The sequence below is a fragment of the Macrobrachium rosenbergii genome, chromosome 21 (assembly GCF_040412425.1).
Source record: "Macrobrachium rosenbergii isolate ZJJX-2024 chromosome 21, ASM4041242v1, whole genome shotgun sequence".
Lineage (NCBI taxonomy): Eukaryota > Metazoa > Arthropoda > Malacostraca > Decapoda > Palaemonidae > Macrobrachium > Macrobrachium rosenbergii.
The window spans coordinates 1,517,492-1,540,000 of record NC_089761.1 but is presented as its reverse complement, the minus strand read 5'-3'; the positions used below and the strand labels follow the sequence as shown (position 1 = coordinate 1,540,000).

The 22,509-nt window shown below is 37.1% G+C and overlaps 1 protein-coding gene across 1 annotated transcript in view; it reads left to right on the top strand.

Moving 5' to 3' along the window:
- The window catches only part of LOC136849658 (leucine-rich repeats and immunoglobulin-like domains protein 1), a 566,587-nt gene extending 546,506 nt beyond the window's left edge, over positions 1-20,081 (top strand). The window contains exons 8-9 of the mRNA XM_067122963.1: positions 18,807-18,937; positions 19,248-20,081. Coding sequence (XP_066979064.1) covers positions 18,807-18,937; positions 19,248-19,289 — 173 coding nt within the window. The 3' untranslated portion in view covers positions 19,290-20,081. The remainder of the gene's footprint in view (positions 1-18,806; positions 18,938-19,247) is intronic.
- Positions 20,082-22,509: the final 2,428 nt, after the last annotated feature.

Genomic DNA, 22,509 nt, shown 5'->3' with positions numbered 1-22,509 from the left:
ATGATAGCAGATTCCAGCATCTTTCTTTTGTACAGACAGCTACTTTTGAAAACCAGCTCCGCCCCACTCCAGTTTATGATATGTCCTGTATTTCTGATATGTAGGGAAATCCCAGAACTCTCTGAAGCGTAACGTGCTGATCTTTTGTGCTCTGTTATTCTTTGCGAGAGCGATCTACCTGTCTCCTCCACATAAATGTCATTACAATTGCTACACAGTATCTTGTAAACTCCGGCTTCTTCCCCTTTGTTATTTAAGTATACGTTAATGAGCGAACTCCCGATGGATTTGGGATAATGGAAAATAAAAGGATTGTCAGACCTGAGTTGTTCGGTGGCTTTTTGGATGTTTTCGTTGTACGGAAACTTTATTTTGTTGTTGAAATCTATTTGTCTGTTGTGAGTGGGACCTCTATAGTATATTGTATTCGCTTTGTTAATAGCCCTCTTGATAATGTGTGGTGGATAGAGCAGTTGTGTTAGGTGTTGGCGGATCGTGTTGAATTCTTTATCTAGGTACGCATTTGAACATATCCTAAGTCCTCTGAGGAATAAGTTGCACCCTACCATGATCTTTACGGAGACGTCGTGGTAGCTTAAGAAATGAATGTAGGAAACAGTGGTGGTGGGTTTTCTATGTACTGTAAATGCATATCTGTTCTGTTCTCTTAAGATCAGTACATCTAGGAACGGCAGTTTTCCGTCCTTTTCCCATTCCATTTTAAATTTTATGGTTGGAACTAGCGAGTTTAGACAGGTAGATCACTCTCACAAAGAATAACAGAGCACAAAAGATCAGTATGTTACACTTCGGAGAGTTCGGGGATTTTCCTACATATCAGAAATACAGGACATATCATAAACTGGAGTGGGGCGGCGCTGGTTTTCAAAAGTAGCTGTCCATACAAAAGGAAGATGCTGGAATCTGCTATCATCAATCAAACCAACAATATGAAGCAGGAGGACATTGGAAATTGGACGACATCGACGCTTTAATCCTCAGACCACTAGTGAAGAAGGTGTGCCAGGGCACAAGACCACCAGAATCGACACCAAATGGGAGTTAATGGGCCAAAAAAGCCACTAGGGAACCGTTTACTCTCCTCCTTCTTAGCGGTCACCTGCATACCATCGGAGACTTAATGCCACACCTATATATGCTTTGTATATATACTCTTCTAACATTTCATCTGTCCATATTTTTCCAGTGAACAGGGGGCACAGAAGCTAGTGCCCAAAATATATGGTTGCAACGTTCAAATAGTGTTTTATGGGCCTTTTTATCTTCATATATATATATATATATATATATATATATATATATATATATATATATATATATATATATATATATATATATGTATATATATATATATATATATATATATATATATATATATATATATGTAATCAAATCACTGGTGGGCAAAGGAAACAGGCCAATTTCAACATTTGTCTTTTCTTTATTCCAATGTTTCATAATATATGCTACAGTATTACATCTGGGAATCTGCTAATAAATATGATAAAATTATGAAACATCTTAGATTTGTTAAAAATCGTAAAAGAGTAAAAAGACTAAAAATTCACAGTTACAAAAATATATTCAAAAGATCAGACCGCCGACCAATTTCAGTGCAGAGAGAGGAAGATGAATGACACAAGAAAAGACAAAGGGAGACACGTTAGCTGAGACAGAGTTGGATGGAGGAGGTTTGTGTATTCAGCTGGGGAACTACTTAGGGGTTCAGAGCCGATGAAACACAGTTTTTCGGCAACACCTTTTTATCAAAGCATCGGATAAAGGTGAAAGTTGGCAGGTGTATATCTTATAACCGTACCTAATTTTTGCAAGTATTATTTAGTACCTACGTTCAATAGTTCAGGCACTTATCAGAGTAAAAGTGCGTTTCTTATGCCAGAGCCATCAAAATCCCAGGTATGGGTTTTGAACATAATAGTGACGTTAACCTATGATGTCATAAGGCTCCACCCACAGTGAAGAGTTTTCATATGAGGAAAACGCCTCTTCACTGTGACTCTGCCCACTTGCCGATGACACATTCACTAATTGATATTAGCAAGCCCAAAAGCAAGAGGTCTGCTCACTTCCTCCTAAATCCCCCATGTAGGTGGAGCTTTGTCTACTTCCCTATTGCGCCAGCAGGTGAGTTGCTGCAATGGGCAGGTACTTCTAAGATACGTCATCACCTACACAGTTACCCCAGATGGGAGGCGACTCCGCCCATTTGGGTAGACGGTGTCTCTCTTGGCCTTGGATATTAGTACCCATCCTAGGCTTCAACAATATCAGCGATGGCGAGCAGGATTTGTCATCATCCCCTTGATTGAATTATTATTATTATTATTATTATTATTATTATTATTATTATTATTATTATTATTATTATTATTATTATTTTGTGGAGGTTTTATCGTACCTTCCACAGCAGTTGTTGGGACTAACAACTTGGAATTCTTCTATTTTCTTAATATTCGTGTTGTTTCTAATTTATAAATATGTAATTCATCCACATAATGAACCAGTCTGTGGCTCATTTGTTAAATCTACATCTATTCAGGGCGGGAATGCAAAAAGACAATCCGCCTTGTTTTACCTCAGGTTTCGACACTATAGCCTTCTATTTGCAGCAAGTCAGGAGCAGTCGCTAGAAGTAGAATTCAAATGAAAAGCAATGATACCCCATTTCCCTCAACTGTTAGAGATGTAAAGGTCAACGCCATTGTTTTATTTCAGTTAGTGTAACCCATTGCTATTTTTCTTTTCTTTTTTATTTATGTCATACAGCACCCTAAACAGCGCTCATACACTCGCTGCAAATAAAAGATAATGGTAGGAGTCAAGATTTTGAGGGCAAGCTATTATTTACCTACTTAATATCAATCTAATGGAACATGATTTATATTGATATACATGGATAGGAAAATATATTGGAATCACTTTGAATGAGGAACATATTGTTATAATCATTGTGTTATAATAAATATGTTTATATATACAGTACAAATAAAACGTCTAACACTATACATAATTTATTTTAAAAATGTCTTCATCACTCTCGAGGAAGAAGTCATCATCCACGTCCTCATCGTCACTAGCGATGTCAGTGATGACTGGTTCCATGCTCTCAGGGATATTGTCTAGCAGCTCCGGCCCACACTTCTGGGGTGGCCAATTAACTATTACCCACTATAGAAATAATTACCAATTCACGCTATAATAAATCTTGCCACGGGTCTTTTTGCTTGTATACAAAGTGGCAAGCTGCAGCACAAATGCAATCTTGCAACCACGGGGGCAATTCCACATCCTGCTGGCCATTATCGAATTTGTTGAAGCCTAGACTGGGTAAGTATATCCATTCACCACCTACCTGGTGGATGGGCTGAGCCTCATGACATCATATTATGTTTACGTCACAAATTGTTTTAGGATCCTTGTCTGTGATTTTCTCAGTTCCGGCATCGGCGACTTCATTTTACTCTATAAATATCAAAACTATCGAACTTAGGTACTAAATAATACTTGCAAAAATTAGTTAGGGTTATAAAATATACACTCGCCAACTTTCACCTTCATCCGATGCTTTGATAAAAAGTTGTTGCCAAAAAACCATGTTTCATTGGTTCTGAATCCCTTAGTAGCTGCTTAATGAGCATCGAGTACAACTCTAGAACAGGCAGTTTGTGAAGGTTTTGTATTAGTCCTATGATGCAAAAATCATTTCTTTCGATATGGGTTATGCAAATTTTTGCACGGTTCCTAGTATTTGAATGCTCAGGGTTGGAGAGCCTGCTTCTTGTGCAGAAACTTGATCAATGAAAAAAAGAGATTCTGACCCTCAGTAACCTCTTCATGGATCCCACATATGTCCCAGAGTTACACTTTGGGCAAGTATATTTATAAACTACATTTGAGGTCAAGAAGGGGCTTAACTGATCTTTATAGTTAAAGAAAGACCCAATGGTTAGAGAGTTGTTGCTCATTAAGCAGCTAGTTCCCCAACTGAATACCCAAATCTCCTCAATCCAACTGTGTCTTAGCTGATGTGTCTCCCTTTGCTTTTGCCTGCGTCATTCAGTCTTCCTTTCTCTGAACTGTAGGTTGGTCAGCCGTTTAAGCTTTTAAATACACTTTTTCAATTGTAAATTTTTAATCTTTTAACTGTTTTATGATTCTTAACAAATTTGAAATTGCTTCATAATTTTGTCAAACTTATTGACAGATTCCCAGATGTAATAAAGTATATATTACGAAAGTCAGAATAAAGAAAAGATAAATGTTGAAACGGCCTGTTTCCTTAGTCAACCCATGATTTGATATTTCCCTTGAGCATCCACTGCCTGCACCTTGCTCGTGTGTATGTATTTATACATATATATTTTTAAGGTTTTAACCTGACCTACATATTTTATTCCTGGCTCTGGGATCCACTTCTAAGGTCTAACTGATGGGCAGGTGACTTCCCATAACAATTATAGGTTCTGACTGCAATTGCTGGGTCAAGTAGAAGCTTACAAAGAAAAGAGTTGGGCTGAAGGCCTTACTTCAACAAGGATATGTTGCAGATAAATACTTGGGTTTGCACTAACTTCAAATATATTTACATTAAAACACTTAAATCAGAAGAGTGGGAAAATGATAAGCAGTTAAAACAAAGTTCTGCTGAGTTATCAAATATTACAGCAATTTAAAGATACTGAAGATCTAGGGAGGGTAGCCTCTTAAAAGGGACACTGTAGGATTGTTTGCAGTGGCTATGCCATGGCAAGGAGCACAAATCAAGTGGTTGTTTCCACGGTTAACAACGCCGTCTGCAATTGAAAACACATACAATAATGTAGGGAAAAATAGCAATGTTGGGTGAATCAAGGGGTGCACAGAGGGTGCTAAGATAACTCGATTCTTGTGCAAGATTCTTACATTAAGGTTACACACCATACTAACTAAGTCAGGTCTTTGTGAGGAATTCCACTTAAGAAAAGAAAATAGAATTCAGTGAAAGATCAAAAGATACGTGACTGTTGAAAGAACCTCACATCAGGACATTACCATAGACAGAGCAACAAAGGGGCCTTGCCAAATTTCACTAGGTATGGAGGGAAGATTTTACAGGACTGCACTGGTAAGTAACATGGGGGGCCAAAGGTGGCCACGAGGGATAAGCTTAAGAAGGAGCGGTCAAGGGGCAAGTGTAAGGAGTCTGCTGCCAAGAGGTGTTCTGAGGGCGATGCCACTGGTACTCCGCTTTTTATGCCCTCAGTGGATTATTTTTCCTCTCCTCTCAGATGGCGCTGGAAACGCTGGCACCTGCCCTCAGGGGTCAAAATGGCGCCAAGTCATGCGACCTTTCATTTTCTATGTCACAACCTTGTGGGGACCTAAACAATCCAGGTGACCCTGGCAACCACATGTTTGCTGGTTGCTATGCAGGCTCAACTTTCTCCTAGTCTTCATCCCAAAGCTGGTGCATCTGGGAGACAGGATTCTCGTCTCCATTCACCTTCACCTGAAAGAGGTTTTTCAAAGCAGTCACCATGTCTAGGAAAGGTTATGAGATTTACCAAAGGGGCAAGCATGGAGAGAATTAAGATGGGGCTGGTTTTCTCACACCCTTCCTTCATTAGTTATCAGTGTGGCAAAAGGTTATTGTGCATGTTTATGAACAGTAATATACTTTACGTTATTGGAACTTGGAGGTTGATTTGTTTAAGAGGTCTCCCTCACTGCAATATAAATATATATATATATATATATATATATATATATATATATATATATATATATATATATATATATATATATATATATATATATATATATATATATATATATATATATATATATATATATATATATATATATTTAATATATATATATATATATATATATATATTTATATATATATATATATATATATATATATATATATATATATATATATATATATATATATATATATATATTATATATATATATATATATATATATATATATATATATATATATATATATATATATTGTAATTTAAAGCTGAGGTTTTGCTAGATCAATGGGGTATACTAGGATGATACATAACTTACCTTAATTATCACAAAAATCTGGACTCTGGCCTTGGGGACAGCTAAAATTACAAACAACATGATATGCCTGAAAGGCTACTTCAAGGGGAAGTGATTAGAGAAACTCTGAAGTTTAACTTAATTCATTATATTTACAAAAAAAAACACATCAAAAGAATGATAGAGTAATTCTGGGGTAATGAGGCAAAAGCAAATGATGGGAATTTCCTGGAGGGGGTATATTGGGTTCCTGCTTAAAAGTCGTTGATAACAAAGCCACGAGGGCTGCTATGCACACGAAGTGACACAGTTCCACAGACAGGTAGTGCTACCCTGTAATCGAACACTTACGGTTACTCAACTGGGACTAACACTATAATGAAGGAATTGGGGAATAGTGTATAGAAGATGCCTAGACTGGACTCAATTCCCGTGACTCGGACATCCAACGATTATGTTACTCTTCTCTTAAATGCCTTGCAAATTAAACAGCACAAATTATAAAGCAATATAGGTCTCACTGTAATTATATTGCACTATGAAATGAAGGGAACACGGTTGGAGGAAAATAGTGGATGTGGCTGACAAAAAACTTAAATCCTGGTACTTTACCTTTCTTTAGGAGCTGAAGTTCTCTTCTTATGAGGGCCAGCGATGGGGAGGGCAAGAGAATTAATTCACATCAAAAGTTGCTTTGGATACTGCCCGCCACATGTCCTACATAGGCAAGTAAATGAAGCAAGGGACGGAGCTTTGTTCTCCATGTCCACGCCGGCAATTCTGAGATTTAGCTTCTCTGTCCAGGGCCCTTTATAGCTTCAGAAATTACAACTCTCTCTTCCTAGATGGCGTTGTGATCACTTTGCCTGCGTGTGAACTGCAGGCAGCATGGTTTCAAATTCAAAATGGCGGAACACACGCAGTCAGCCCACCAGCTGGCCTGCCTCAGCCGACGATTAGCTCTGGTCGGGTCCATACCTAGAATTTTAGGGATTTCTGGCAGCACTTTGGGCAAGAAAACGGTTTAAAGGGGTTTTCCCCGAAAAAGGCAGTGATGAGAGGTTTTAGGGGCGAATTTCTTACAGTGTATCGTACTAAATTTATCTTATTTAAGTACTTAGTCCTTTTACTTTTAATTAATTCGAGCAAAGGTGGTGTAGGAGGGGAATATTTATAATATATATATATATATATATATATATATATATATATATATATATATATATATATATATATATATATATATATATATATATTATAAATGTATATATATATATATATATATATATATATATATATATATATATATATTGTTAAGAACTCTTCAACAAGAGCCATCCACAAATTATTTTTCTTTTTTTTTAAACCAGGTCCTCTGTTCAATAAATCAATTGCCAGACCAGACAAAGATTTACCACACACTAGACTTTAGGTAATACACTCAAAGAGGGTGACAAAAAAGATCAAATGCCTAAATTTAACAAATGATTTATTTATTAGACAAACTTAATAATTAAAGTGTCCGAAAACCTGCTTGAGGAACTAGAAAAAAAAACATGCAAGCATATACAATACCCCCTCACATACCTCAATCTCTACCTAACTATTATACCGAAGAGTAAGAGAGAAATGTCACAGTAGTAGGAGCAGAAATCAACACTCACTCACGTGTACACGATAGGCGGAGACACAGTGAAGAAACCCAACACTAATAACTGACTTTTTCCTTAACACTAATATTTACAAAACAAATGAGATACACCTTAATTCCTACAAATAATAAAACGTTCAGCAAATATGCTGAAAATACACTGAAACTGCTTCAGTCCAGGAAACTGTCTATAAAAACTCCTACAGGAGCTTCAGCTTGATGCTTTGAAGCAATACTCCGGCAGGGTAGTCCACTCACAGAGGAGAGAACAAATATAGGCAAAGGGATGCTCACCCTTCTCCGGCCTCAGAAGGCCTCCTGACGATTCCGGAGGATACAGCAGTGCACTCGTCAATGCAAGGGATGGGCCTTGCTCACCCAGGTGGGCAAAGCAAACCCACAGACAAGCTCGCACAAGAGGGCACAGGGCACACCCTCTCCACCAACAGCGGCCTCGCGTTGAAAATAGCGGCGTCAAAAGTCCTGGCCTTGGCCAGAAGGCAGAATGTTGCAGCCAACAAATGACGACGAGTGCAGAGGAATATAGGATGCTGAACCTCCCTTCTGGGAACCGAAACTATGAATCCTTGCCTGATGGAAAACTCCCCATCAAGTAAGGGCGACGAAAAAGCAGCGAAAAACCATCGGGCGAAAGAGGCAATTGCTGAAGGCGATACTCCGCTCGTTGAAGTATGAAAAAAAAGAAACAAGCGGATAAATATAACTATATAACAATAAATACAAGATCCTTGAGAGGAGCGAAAAGAACCAACAAGCAGTTTCTCGTGACTTTTGTAGAGATGAAAATTTAATTTACGTTAAAGAGAAACCAGAAAAAATTTAATTAGTAGTTACAGCTCCCTTCTCAAAGGAAAAAAATAATTTATTTTTTTTTTTAAGACAAAGCAAAAATCTAAGTAGAAAAAGCGAGGCAAAAATTAATGTAGAATTAAAATTATTCTTTTCTAACAGTTAAATGTAAGGAACCAATAACGTTAAAAAAAAAAATCTAACAAAATTATTTGTGTTAAGAAAGAAATATTACCGAGGCTTAACTAAATACGCCTCAAACAGTCCTGTTAAAGAAAAGACAGTTAGCACAAAATATACGGAGTCCTGAAACAATAATACATGGCCACTTTATCCCCCTAGCTCCATCAAACGACCTAGAAAGGACGCCGGTACAGTATTTGCATTCCCAGCTATATGCTGTATAGATAAAGGATACTCCAAAAAAGCAAACTCCAGCGTAAAATACGCTGATTCTTGTCATAAATTTATTCAAAAATATTAATGGATTATGATCAGTATAAACTTTTATGGGCTCCGCAGAGGCTGACAAATATACATCAAAATGAATGATGGCTTTGACCAAGCACAAGGCTTCCTTCTCAATAGTCAGTATCTGCGCTCCGCAGGTAACAGTTTCTTTGAGAAGAATACGGCGGGATGCATGGATCCTTCGCAGTCCATTTGAAGGAGGACGGCACCTATTCCTATGTCACTTGCATCAGTGGATAAACAAAAGGGAGAGAAATCAGGTGAACGTAATAAAGGAAAAAGTTATTAATGTAGATTTCAAACTTTCAAATGCTTTCTGACACTCGCCATTCCACAAATTTCACAGTTTTCTTTAATAATTCAGTCAGGGGACTAGCAAGGTCAGAAAAATTCTTTATAAATCTGCGATAATAGCCCACCATTCCTAAGAACCGTCTCACACCCCTCTTATTCTGAGGTGCTGGGAAGGTGGTCCTTCTACATTCGCTTGTTTGGGAGCGACTTTGCAGGCCAATTTCATGCCCAAGATAAATCACTTTTGCCTGAGCAAAATCGCTCTTTCTTAGATTAATTACAAGCCCAGCCTTCCCGCAGTGCCTCAAACAAAGCCTTAATTCGTTTGAGGTGTGTCTCCCAGTCATCACTGTAGACCACCAAATCATCAATGTAAACAACACATCCTTCCAAACGACTAGTTATAAAGTTCATCAGCCTCTGAAAGGTGGCGGCTGCATTCTTCATCCCAAACGGCATGACCTTACATTCAAACAAACCATCACCTGTAACAAAAGGCTGAGATTTTCTTTGCCCTGGGTGTAAGACCTACCTGCCAATAACCTTTTAGTAAATCGACTTACTAATATACCTGGCAGACCCTACCCGGTCAATGCAATCTTCCACCGAGGCAAAGGGAAGGAGTCTGTTTTAGTGACAACGTTCACCTTTCGATAGTCAAAGCAGAGGCGGTGCTCTCCGCCTTCCCTTCTTAACCAAGACCACAGGCGAACTCCAAGCACTACAGCTTGGCTCAATGAGATCATGGTTAAGCATATAATTTACCTCATCTTTGACTATCTCTCTTTTGAGGGGTTCAGCCTATAGGGACACTGCTTAATGGGCTGAGCCTCCCAACATCTACATCATGTTGCAGGATATTTGTCCTACCTGGTGCGTCCTGAAAAGATCTTTGTACTCATTGATTAGATTAATTAAAGATTTGGCCTTACCAGAGTCTAGGTGCTGAAATTTAATATTAAGATTATTTAAAATATCAGAGTTATTACTCAACCCATTTGGACTTACCGACAATTTGTCACTCAAAAAAGATTCTACTTCTACATCTACGACACCTACTGGTTCAACATTCACATTATCATCCCTACTAATATATGGCTTAATCATATTTATATGACAAATTCGGGATTTCCGCCTCTTATCCGGTGTTTCAATTAGGTAATTTACATCATTTATTTTCTTAAGTATCTTCCACGGACCTGAAAATTGGGCTTTCAAAGGATTGCCAGGTATGGGAAGCAACACTAGCACTTCGTCACCAATATCAAAATTCCTTATACGAGTGCCTACATCATACTTATACTTCATGGACACTTGGGCTTTTGCCAGGTGTTCCTGAGCGAAAGATCGTGCTCGATGCAATTTTTTCCTGTAAAGTGGAGACATAATCTAAAACATTAACATCAGGACTATCTCCCTCCCAATGTTCCCTTACCACATCCAGGGGCCCCTGACACAATGGCCAAAAATTAACTGAAATGGAGAAAACCAACAGACTCATTAGGAATTGACCGTATAGCGAACAATGCATATGGCAACTCCTTATCCCAGTCATTACCTGTCTCAAAACAGAATTTCTTTAACACTGATTTGAGTCTGATGAAATCTCTCCACCTGACCCTGACTTTCTGGATGATAAGGTGAAGAAGTTATATGATTAATCCCTAGTTCAGTCATTCGCTTTCTGAAATATTTACTGGTAAAGTTTGTTCCACAATCACTTTGTACCAATTTTGAAAACCAAACCTTGTGAAAAAATCCAATCAGACAATCAACAACTTTCTCCGCCCGAATACTCCTCAGCGGGAGGGCCTCAGGGAAGCGGGACATCCTATCTACGATAGTCAAAATGTACTCATTTCGCCAAGGCGTCCGCGGCAAAGGGCCCCTACGTCTATGACCACCTCCTGAATGGCTCTCCGACTGCCGGGATGGGAATAAGAGGAGCTTTCGGTACCTTCTGATTGGGTTTTCCAACAAGTTGACAAACTCTACACGATAAAACATGACTCTTGACATCCTTGCGCATCCCTGGCCAATAAAAGATTCAGCTAATTTTTGAAAAGTCTTTCTTACACCAAAATGACCAGATAAATTATTTTCGTGCGCGAGGAATAAAAAGTTTATCACGATACCTATTAGGGACCATTAACTGTCTCCTGACCTCTACCTGATCCGCAGGTGCATCCGCCGACCTGCTAAAACGGTAGATCAAACCTCCCTCCTTGACAATTAAAGGTTTCGTCAAATCCTCGGGAATACCAAGATTATACTCAGTAAATTCTTTACCTTGTTCCTTTTTGAACGTTTTCACGTCCCAATCAATATTAACAAAATTATTGTTTTCATCACTACCACTGCTACTACTACTACTACCACTACTACTACTACTACTACTGCTGCTGCTACGAGTCATACAGTCGGTCACCTGTCTATCAACTACTTCTAAATCAAGATTGACGTCTCCAAGGTCAACTTCTTGTGACTTTTGAACGGGTCACAACCGAGACAGGCTCACGATACGCCCACTTCGGGCACAATTGTCAAAATAGGTAATAAAACATTATCATTATCAGAGGCCAAATCATTTCCTAACAACAGGTGAATACCAGGGACTGGCAAACTGCTAACTACCGCGAGTTTAGCCATCCCAGAAAAATACTTCGACTGAACATACATGTTCTCTAGAGGGTAAGAGGAAACAGAGTTAGAAAACCCCTAACACAACAAACTCATTATTGGCAAATTTAAATCTTTCGGGAACTGCTGTTTTCAAAATGAGTGATTTGCGCGCACCAGTATCCCTCAAGATTTTAACTCTCCGTGAAAAACACTTGTCACAATCGAATACACTGTCCCGTCCGAAATATATTTCTGGAATTTCAGTCACTTATCATTTTCATTTACTACCATCTGCCTTTGTTTATTCTCAGTAACTAGTCCTATAGGATTTTGATTATTTTCAACTGCCTTTTCCGAAGGAAACAATTCCACCTTTAGATGCCCTGTCCTGTTACAATAAAAACACCTTACCCTTTTAGATTGGGAATTCTGTTTTCCGGAAGCTCCAATCACCATTATTGGGCCGCTGGCTGTTCACAAAACTCTGTGATTTCACACTACCTTTATTATTATTACCATTACCTCTGTCATTATTAATATTATTATTACTATCATTCTTCCTATGACTCTCAAAGACCTTCCTTCCGGATGACTGTTTAAATTTCCGCTGGGGCTGAAGGAACCTGCTCTGGCCATCATTATTACCTAAAGGCTCCTCTTTATGGGTAGAGCGTACTCATCAGAGGAGACGGCGAGCTCCTGTGCCGAATCTATTTTCAGCTCCTCTAGATGAATACGCATCTCCTAGACACATGCCTTTTAAACTCCTCTGCCAAAACAAGCTCCCTCAACTTAGCGAAGTCATCCACCTCTTTTGACTTTAGCCAGTCATCCAGAAATTGGGTCTTTTTCCTAGCAAATTCAACATAAGTTTCACCTACTTCTTTCTTTAAATTCCTAAATTTTTGCCGATAAGCCTCTGGTACCAGATCATAAGCTTTTAAGATAATAGACTTCACACTATCATAATCTGAAGCCAGAGTCTCATCCAAAGTATTGTAAACCCTTTGTGCTTTCCCAATAAACCTGCACTGAATTAACGTGGTCCACATATCGACTGGCCACTCTAACTTCCTCGCTAACCGCTCAAAAGCGACAAAAAACTCATTGACATCTTCCTCCGAAAATTGAGGCACGAGTTTCAAAGCCGTAAACATATTGAACTTGCCCTCATCGCGAGACATATTAGACTGAATATTGTTACTACCTTGTTTAAGGGTAATTTGCAAATTCAACACCTGAATTTCATGGACACGTTCTTTAGCCCGTTCATTGGCCTGGAGCTGTAAAGCTTTCAAATCTAACTCACGAATACGAGCTTTTTCCCGTAACAGTTCTAATTGACCGTCCTTACTACCAGAGACCTCATCAATATTATCCCCCATATTTAACCATTCTTCCAAGCCGTCAGCTTCACCTACCTTTTCTAGTTCCTTTTCCTTTTCTTTATACTCCTTAGCAGCCCTAATCACCTGGAACAAAGATGTCCTTTCTTTACCTCTGTGGCCAAACCTAAATTCAGGAACTCCGATATAATGTACAACTGATCTCTTTTGAGCTCAAACAAGTTCCTCTCCCAATTAGGATCAGCTAAAAACCTGACTACAGAAGCCTCTTCCCCATCCTCAAAATAATGCATTTTGATAAGTTTCAAAACTGGGGACCTGCTCCTATCAACTTAAATCACTTCAATGGCTCCTGCACCTCTCCGAGAGTTTCTTACCCAAAGCCTACGTTGCTGAACAGAGGATCCTGTCACGGTCGCCAAAATTTGTTAAGAACTCTTCAACAAGAGCCACAAATTATTTTTTCTTTTTTTTTAAACCAGGTCCTCTGTTCAATAAATCAATTGCCAGACCAGACAAAGATTTACCACACACTAGACTTTAGGTAATACGCACTCAAAGAGGGTGACAAAAAAAGATCAAATGCCTAAATTTAACAAATGATTTATTTATTAGACAAACTTAATAATTAAAGTGTCCCCGAAAACCTGCTTGAGGAACTAGAAAAAAAACATGCAAGCATATACAATACCCTCACACATACCTCAATCTCCTACCTAACTATTATACCGAAGAGTAAGAGAGAAATGTCACAGTAGTAGAACGAAATCAACACTCACTCACGTGTACACGATAGGCGGAGACACAGTGAAGAAACTTAACACTAATAACTGACTTTTTCCTTAACACTAATATTTACAAAACAAATGAGATACACCTTAATTCCTACAAATAATAAACGTTCGGCAAATATGCTGAAAATACACTGAAACTGCTTCAGTCCAGGAAACTGTCTATAAAAACTCCTACGGAGCTTCCGCTTGATGCTTTGAAGCAATACTCCGACGGGGTAGTCCACTCACAGAGGAGAACAAATATAGGCAAAAGGGGATGCTCACCCTTCTCCGGCCTCAGAAGGCCTCCTGACGATTCCCGGAGGATACAGCAGTGCACTCGTCAATGCAAGGGATGGGCCTTGCTCGCAGGTGGGCAAAAGCAAACCCACAGACAAGCTCGCACAAGAGGGCACAGGGCACACCCTCTCCACCAACAGCGGCCTCACGTTGAAAATAAGCGAGCGTCAAAAGTCCTGGCCTTGGCCAGAAGGCAGTGTTGCAGCCAACAAATGACGACGAGTGCAGAGGGAATATAGGATGCTGAACCTCCCTTCTGGGAACCGAAACTATGAATCCTTGCCTGATGGAAAACTCCCCCACATCAAGTAAGGGCGACGAGAAAAGCAGCGAAAAACCATCGGGCGAAAGAGGCAATTGCTGAAGACGATACTCCGCTCGTTGAAGTATGAAAAAAGAAACAAGCGGATAAATATAACTATATAACAATAAATACAAAATCCTTGAGAGGAGCGAAAAGAACCAACAAGCAGTTTCTCGTGACTTTTGTAGAGATGAAAATTTAATTTACGTTAAAGAGAAACCAGAGAAAAAAAAAATTTAATTAGTAGTTACAATATATATATATATATATGTGTGTGTGTGTGTGTGTGTGTTTGTATATATCTATATATATATATATATATATATATATATATATATATATATATATATATATATATATATACATATATATATATATATAATGTGTATATGTGTGTGTGTCAGTTTCATGTTTCAAAAAGCTTTATATGCTTTAATTGTACATTTTCTTTTAGGCTTATCCATAACAAAGAGCACCGCTAGTGAGTTATTGTAAACTTACTTATGTTTATTTTTGATCCTTGGGAAAAGTGACTTAACAGCTTTCCATGCTTCAGTAAGAGGAGAGCTCCATAACCTTAGGTGGTGAATACTTGTTTCCTAATATAAAGTATTGTGATATTGTGCCACTCTTTATAGTGAGAAGTGAGTAATATACTTTTGATTGTACTTATGGTTGTATCTATCCTACGGTAACCATTGGAGGCATATAAGAACTTTTCGATCACGAGTGACAACTAAAAAAAGAAAGAGGTTAACATCAGGAAAAAACGGAAATTCACTATATATATATATATATATATATATATATATATATATATATATATATATATATATATATATATATATATATAATGTGTGTATGTGTGTGTGTGTCAGTTTCATGTTTCAAAAAGCTTTATATGCTTTAATTGTACATTTTCTTTTAGGCTTATCCATAACAAAGAGCCGAATTAGGAAAACTCAAGACTTCCTCCTTTTCATGGTGTTCAGCCAAAAAATTTTCCAGAAAACGGAATCTTGAAGAACTAGCACCGGAGCTGATTACTTTCTCTTTGCCTTCCTTTGTATATTTGGATTTATATTTTAGTAAATTATCTTCGGGGTCAGAATCTTATGGAGACATTTTCATCAACATACTTCTTAATTTCTGCAAATCTCATAAATGTCATGCTCAAAATGAATCATAACTCCACTTCCTCGATATTTTTCTTATCTTAAAACATACCATTGACTGTTATTCCTGAGGGGGAGCTCATTATTTGAATATGTCCGTTCATTTTTTCTGTATAAAGCTGGATGTCTCAAAGAACTCCAAAAATTTCAGATCTTACTTCGTTACTCGAGCACGCTTATTTCCAAGAGCCCTGCTCACCTCTTTTGACGATGTTACTACGAGACACATTTAACTATGATTGCTCTTGTTAGGTTACCTAAATATTCTAAAAACACAACTCGAACTATTTTGGTATGTGTTTGGTTATTCGAGCATTCTAAGAGCCACATTTTAAGTATTTTGGTTAACATATGGTTGCTCAAACCAGAATGTTTCTTAATTCCTACCATCTATTTTGGTGCTTACTTATTTATGAATTCACAGATATTTCAATGATCTATGTTTAAATATTTTGGTGTACTTTTATTTACTCAGGCCTGGATCATTCTAAATACTCTATTTAACTATTATAGTGCTAGGTCGGTATTTCTGGTCTTGAAGTTTCTAGGAGCCAAATTTAAATATTTTGGCGATTGCTTGGTGATTCGACCACAGACGTTTCTCTGACTTCAACTGGGACTGTTGGGTGCTCTCTCTGTAACTATTCCCGGCTGTAACTCCTTACTTGAACTTTTTTGGTGCTTGGTAAGTTCTTCCAGCCCAGATGTTTCTAGGAGCCTTATTTCTACCATTTTGGTCTTCATCTGGTTGGCTGCTCCTGATTTCCTTAAGAACTTATTTGAACTATTTCGCACGCACTTGTTTCCACAAAATATTCTGAGAGCCCTATTGCAAGGTTCAATTTACTATGCAAGAACCAATGCATAGTTAATTAAATCTTGATGTTTGTAAGAACCCTGCTTTCATTATTCACTGCATGTTTTGTCACTCAAACTGGGTGCTTCTGAGAGCCTCGCTTTGAATAACTTTACGTTACTCAACCTAAATGTTCCAAAGATCCCTTCTTTACTTCTCATTTGGCTGCTCAAACCCAGATTTTCTAAAAGTACTATTTTATTACTTTAGGTATCTCTTTGCTTATCCAGTCAGGATGTTTCTGGTAGCCCTACTTGACATGTTTTAATGTATAACATGGTCCTTTGTTCTTGGATGTTTTAAGAAGCCTGCTTTTAACAATGCACACATGCAGAATTTAGATGAGAAAGAATTAGTATTCAAAGCCTTTTCCCCTTCTAATCATAAAACTTTTCCTACTAAAAACTTCACTTAAATTTTACAAGGTTCTAGCAACAATTAAAAATTGTCCGTTTTCTATTTAAAATGAAAGGTTTTTCCTTTAGTAAGCAATTATCACTCTTCATAATCCAGCTGCCAATCCTTAAAACAAAATTGAAAAAGGGTGAAGTAATGGTACCAAAGAATAGCCAAGGCATTAAGGTATATAAATAGTTTGATAAGAGAAATTTATTGACAATTTCGACCATACCTGAACATGGTGGTTGTATGGTACAAAGTGGCAAGACCACTAGACAGAAGGATGAGATTCTCAAACCAGATTGTGTACGTGCATATAATCTGGCAAAGAAATGTACTGATATGGCAGATCAACTGTCAGGTTATTTATATGTACATGAGAAAAACTAGGATATAGTATCAGAAATTAGCAGTGGAAGTTCTTGCTAATATTACCGTTGTCAATGCATGGAATTTGTATAAGAAATATTACCCCCGGAAACCAATGTCAGGGAGTTTAGAGAATCCTTAGTACTCACACCCACCAGAAGAAAATCGAAAACCTGGAAGAAGTCCTGTGTTGTGACTGGAAGAAGAACGCTGCACTCTGGTGGAATTACAGTAGATGGACCAAGGAGAGAAACACGAAAAAGATGCAGGGGCTGCTAAGGGAAAATTGCGCTTCACTGAAAAACATAGCATTGAATATGTTTTCGAATTTCTGTCAAGTCTGTGAACTTTATCATTTTCATAGAAATATGTTATTTGCAAAATTATGACATTTTAACAGTTCATAGTCGCCTTACATAAATAAAGAAACCTTTTTTTTCCTGCAAAATCCTCTTGTGAAAAATGAGTATCTAACAGTTCTTTAATTATCATTTATGGAAGAAGTTTAGTTTGATTTGAAAACCTCATGCTGAGAATTTTTTCGCTCTTTGTGAAAAAAAATCTGGATAATAGCAGTTCAAGATTTTATTTCATTTAATCCTTTTTGATTTGGGAAATGTCATTAAAACAATAAAGTAAGCTTAAAAAGCCATTGAAATTTTACTAGGTTTGGAACAGATAATATTCACGATTTTGGCCACTGGTGTACCAATAAGCGGCAGTGGGAACTACTTGATGGTAAGAAATCTATATTTTATTCCAGTTAATTTAACCTTTAGAATTATAATATATATATATATATATATATATATATATATATATATATATATATATATATATATATATATATATATATATATATATATATATATATATATATATATATATATATATATATATAATGTATATATATAATTAATTCACGAAGATATGAAATGTGATGATTGTATAAATAAAGGCAAATGCCACAAAGGAAAAGTGAAACAACGGGTGGTTGCTAGGCCTTTCGACACTGTCCTTTACTAGCAGAGTAAAGGACCGTGTGTCGAAAGGCCTAGCAACTACTCCATTGTTTCGCAAAGCCACAGTGAAATATCTTTCATGTTATTTTAACACATAGTTCACACCAACTGGCAACTTCCTCTGGCATACATTAAGAAATAGTATATATATAAATAACAACACCAGCAAATCTCAGCTCATGACAACACCAAACCCGAAGATGCTCTGCAAAAGCTCAGTTTATATCTGAAGTTACAAATTGCACCCCTTGAGCTCAGGATTTTTTCACTTCTCTTCTCTACTTGGATTAATTTAATTCAAAACTTTTTTCTTTCTTTCTTTGACCACCAGGAGGGGAGACGCCAGCTGCAATCCACTCGGCGGGTGCCACATACAGAGGGACTCCTTCAGTTTACTTCGCGTGGATATCGTCTGCTTTGTTACATTTGGCTTGCATTTGCAGCCTCTTCAGACTTCCTCAGGTAAGAGACAGTGAGGAGAGCCACGGATGCGGGCAGAGATAGGATTATTAAGTAGGGCTATTTATGCAGGAGTGTTTATATTGTAATAAGTATGAGTGGGTTGCATATACATGCATATATTCCTATCGAAGTCACTGGCAGTATCTGCAGAGACTTTTTTTTATCTACACTTTGAAACAACCTATGCTTTTTTTCTCTTATATTATTTGGAATTAACATTTGTGATTTGACTTCTGATTTTAAGAACTTCATCTGCGAAACTTTCTCTACTATTAATTTCATAACTGAAATTCCAATCGAATCTTGACAGAACTCATCACGATGCCATCAGAAGGGGCCAGCCGTTACTTAAGAGGCCGTTACTCTCCATCTCGTCAATGACCAGCGGCCATCTTGCTTCTGCGAACGGCAGGGCTAAATAAGCGATTGTTTCTTGAGCTCAGAGATAGCCTACTTGAGGAACAGGGTTCGAGCTCCGTTTTGTCCTGTTTTAACCCTCATTTTGTGGTCCTGGAGGCATCCCAGTGGTGGACCGACTGTGATCGCATTTTTTAATCTACAGCATAGGTGACATAGTGACGCAATCTCTTCGGATGAAGAAAGCCCCATTTATTCATAAAACAATTTTCTTGAAGAAAGGAAAACTTCTCTACGAGTCTGTGAAGGACCATATCCCTTTATGTGGGACGGCCATGGATATTTTCTGCTGTCCCTCCTGAGAAATTTCGAAGATGAAAGGCTTGAATTCAGAAAAGAGAGAAGAGACGTGAGATGAGAATCTCCTATGAAAAACAGGATGGAATCTGCAAGGATTTTCCTCGCTTTTTCACACTGAAGCAGACTCCCGAATCAGTTGCATTGCAAGTCTGAGGAAACTCCGCCACACACTGAGTAACCTTCCCTTTTTAGATGCTAAATTTCTCTCCCTCTTGAACTATGACCTCCTGAAGATATTTGAGCATCTGCTGAAAATATCGGTACGGAACATTTTCGATGTTAACATAAATGAACCATTGAGCATAGACTATCGATTTCCTGCAATCGCCTGTAAACAGAATTGCTAACAGATAAGAACAACTTACTATAGATGGTATGCATTGTTAATAGATAAGTAAGTATCTGAATAAGAAAATAACAAAATAAAGTGAAAAATACTATAACAGGCCTTTAGACATTTCATAGGTAGTCGACTCTTTTTACATACACCTCACACATTTTCAAGGAAGCTCTTCATCTCTTGGTCATTTGCTTATTCAGGCACTTCTCTCTCTGGTCTATGATTAGATCGTGTGTCACTCACTTTCTTTTCCATTTATATAATATATATATATATATATATATATATATATATATATATATATATATATATATATATATATATATATATATATATATATATATATATATATATTGCAGTGACTGATTACTATGTGACCACTTTCATCCTCTCTTCTCTTGTTTTCACACACACACACACACACACACACATATATATATATATATATATATATATATATATATATATATATATATATATATGTGTGTGTGTGTGTGTGTGTGTGTGCGTGTGTGTGTGTATGTATGTACATGTGTTGGTTCGTGTGTGTGAGCGAGAGAGAATGCAAGTGATCAGATAGTTTTCATTCACTGCACTATATTATAAAAATAAAAAACAAAGTGAATGACACATGATCTAATCACAGACCAGTGAGAGAAGTGCCTGAATGAGCAAATGACCAAGAGAAGAATTGGCGCGAGAAAGGTTGGAGAGGACTCGCAGTAGATAGAAGGAATGTTGTTTCTACCGAAGACAGCAGATTAGACGCCATGATTGTAGGAACTAAAATGCTTTCTTTGAACGAAGTGGGTAGTCTGAGTAGGAATTTATGTGTGTTTATATGTGTGTATATATATATATATATATATATATATATATATATATATATATATATATATATATATATATATATATATATATATTACATAATATATATGTATATATACATATATATGTATATATACATGTATATACACACATATATGTATATATACATATATATATGAGTGTGTGTATATATGTACAGATATATATGTATGTATAGTATATACATATGTATATATACACATATATATGTATATATATGCATATATATATAGTATACTGTATATATGTGTGTGTATATACATACACACACATATATAATATTATAATATACATATATATATGTATGTATACACATAAATTCCTACTCAGACTACCCACTTCGTTCAAAGAAAGCATTTTAGTTCCTACAGTCATGGCGTCTAATCTGCTGTCTTCGGTAGAAACAACATTCCTTCTATCTACTGCGAGTCCTCTCCAACCTTTCTCGCCCCCAGTTCGTTTACTTGTTCAGCTGATTTGGAACCAGACCAACCTAATAAAAAGTCTCTAACATGGAGAAGACTGGAAGAGGAAGGGAGTGGAGAAATTGGGAAGCGTAATGGGCTAACGTGAAAAGAAATAAAAAGGAAAAAAGTGCTCAGATCCAGCTGATGGTCAAGAATTGGAAACAATCGAGTCATGAACTGCATATATCTAACTTCAGTCAATGATTGCGTTATCTCCAATCCAACTAAGATCATTGCTGAAATAGTAAGATACAATTCTCGATGTAAATAAGCGAAGCAACAAGAACGAGCTCTTTTTCGATTAATTCTTATCCAATTGCCTTTGGGAAACTTATTCACTTTCGACAAAACGACCAATGCACACCAAGGGCCGTCAGAGCTGAATTTTCAGTCAGCATTGTCACTGAGTAATGGAAATTCTTTCACAAAAGCAATCGATTCTGTCAAGTGGAATGCAGTCGGAATAGCAAATTCATTTCTGAAATGACATCGTCGTTACTCCGAATAACATCAAAGAAGATTTGTGAACACTTCGGAAAACTGGCTGATTTTCATTTATCATTCACATTGAGTGTCAGTGTTTTTTTTTTTTAAATAATGACTGATAATAAATTACATTTATAATCATTCCTAGTTATTTTAGAGAGACTGGTCAGTTATATGCAGGTCCAATAATCTATGTATCAGATGCTATTGTAAGTTACTGTTGTCTTTGGTGGTTAACACAACTCTGAATTTTTAGGCTATTTCATTTGATTTTCATCTAAAACATAATTTACTGTTACAGTTTCACCTTCTTAACGAAGCAAACTTTGGTAAGCTTAGCTGCCTCTAGCAGTTATATTAAACCAAAAAAAAAGATCAACATTTCAGAACAGCTTTTTTGTATAATGGCTACCTTTCAGTGTGTGGAGAAGTTCTGAGAGACTTTTTATTCTTATTTTTGTCCTTCGGAAAGAAACGTGACCTAGGGCGTCGCAGCGTTTAGGTTAATAAGAGAGGAATAAATGTACATGCATACATACATACATACATACATCTATAAATGTGTGTGTGTACGTATGTATATGTGTGTACACTAACAAAGATACATACATATTTGTATAAATATATTATATAGTTTGTATATCGAGTTTATATATCTAGACTTAAGACGTAATGATAACAATGATAGCAGACAT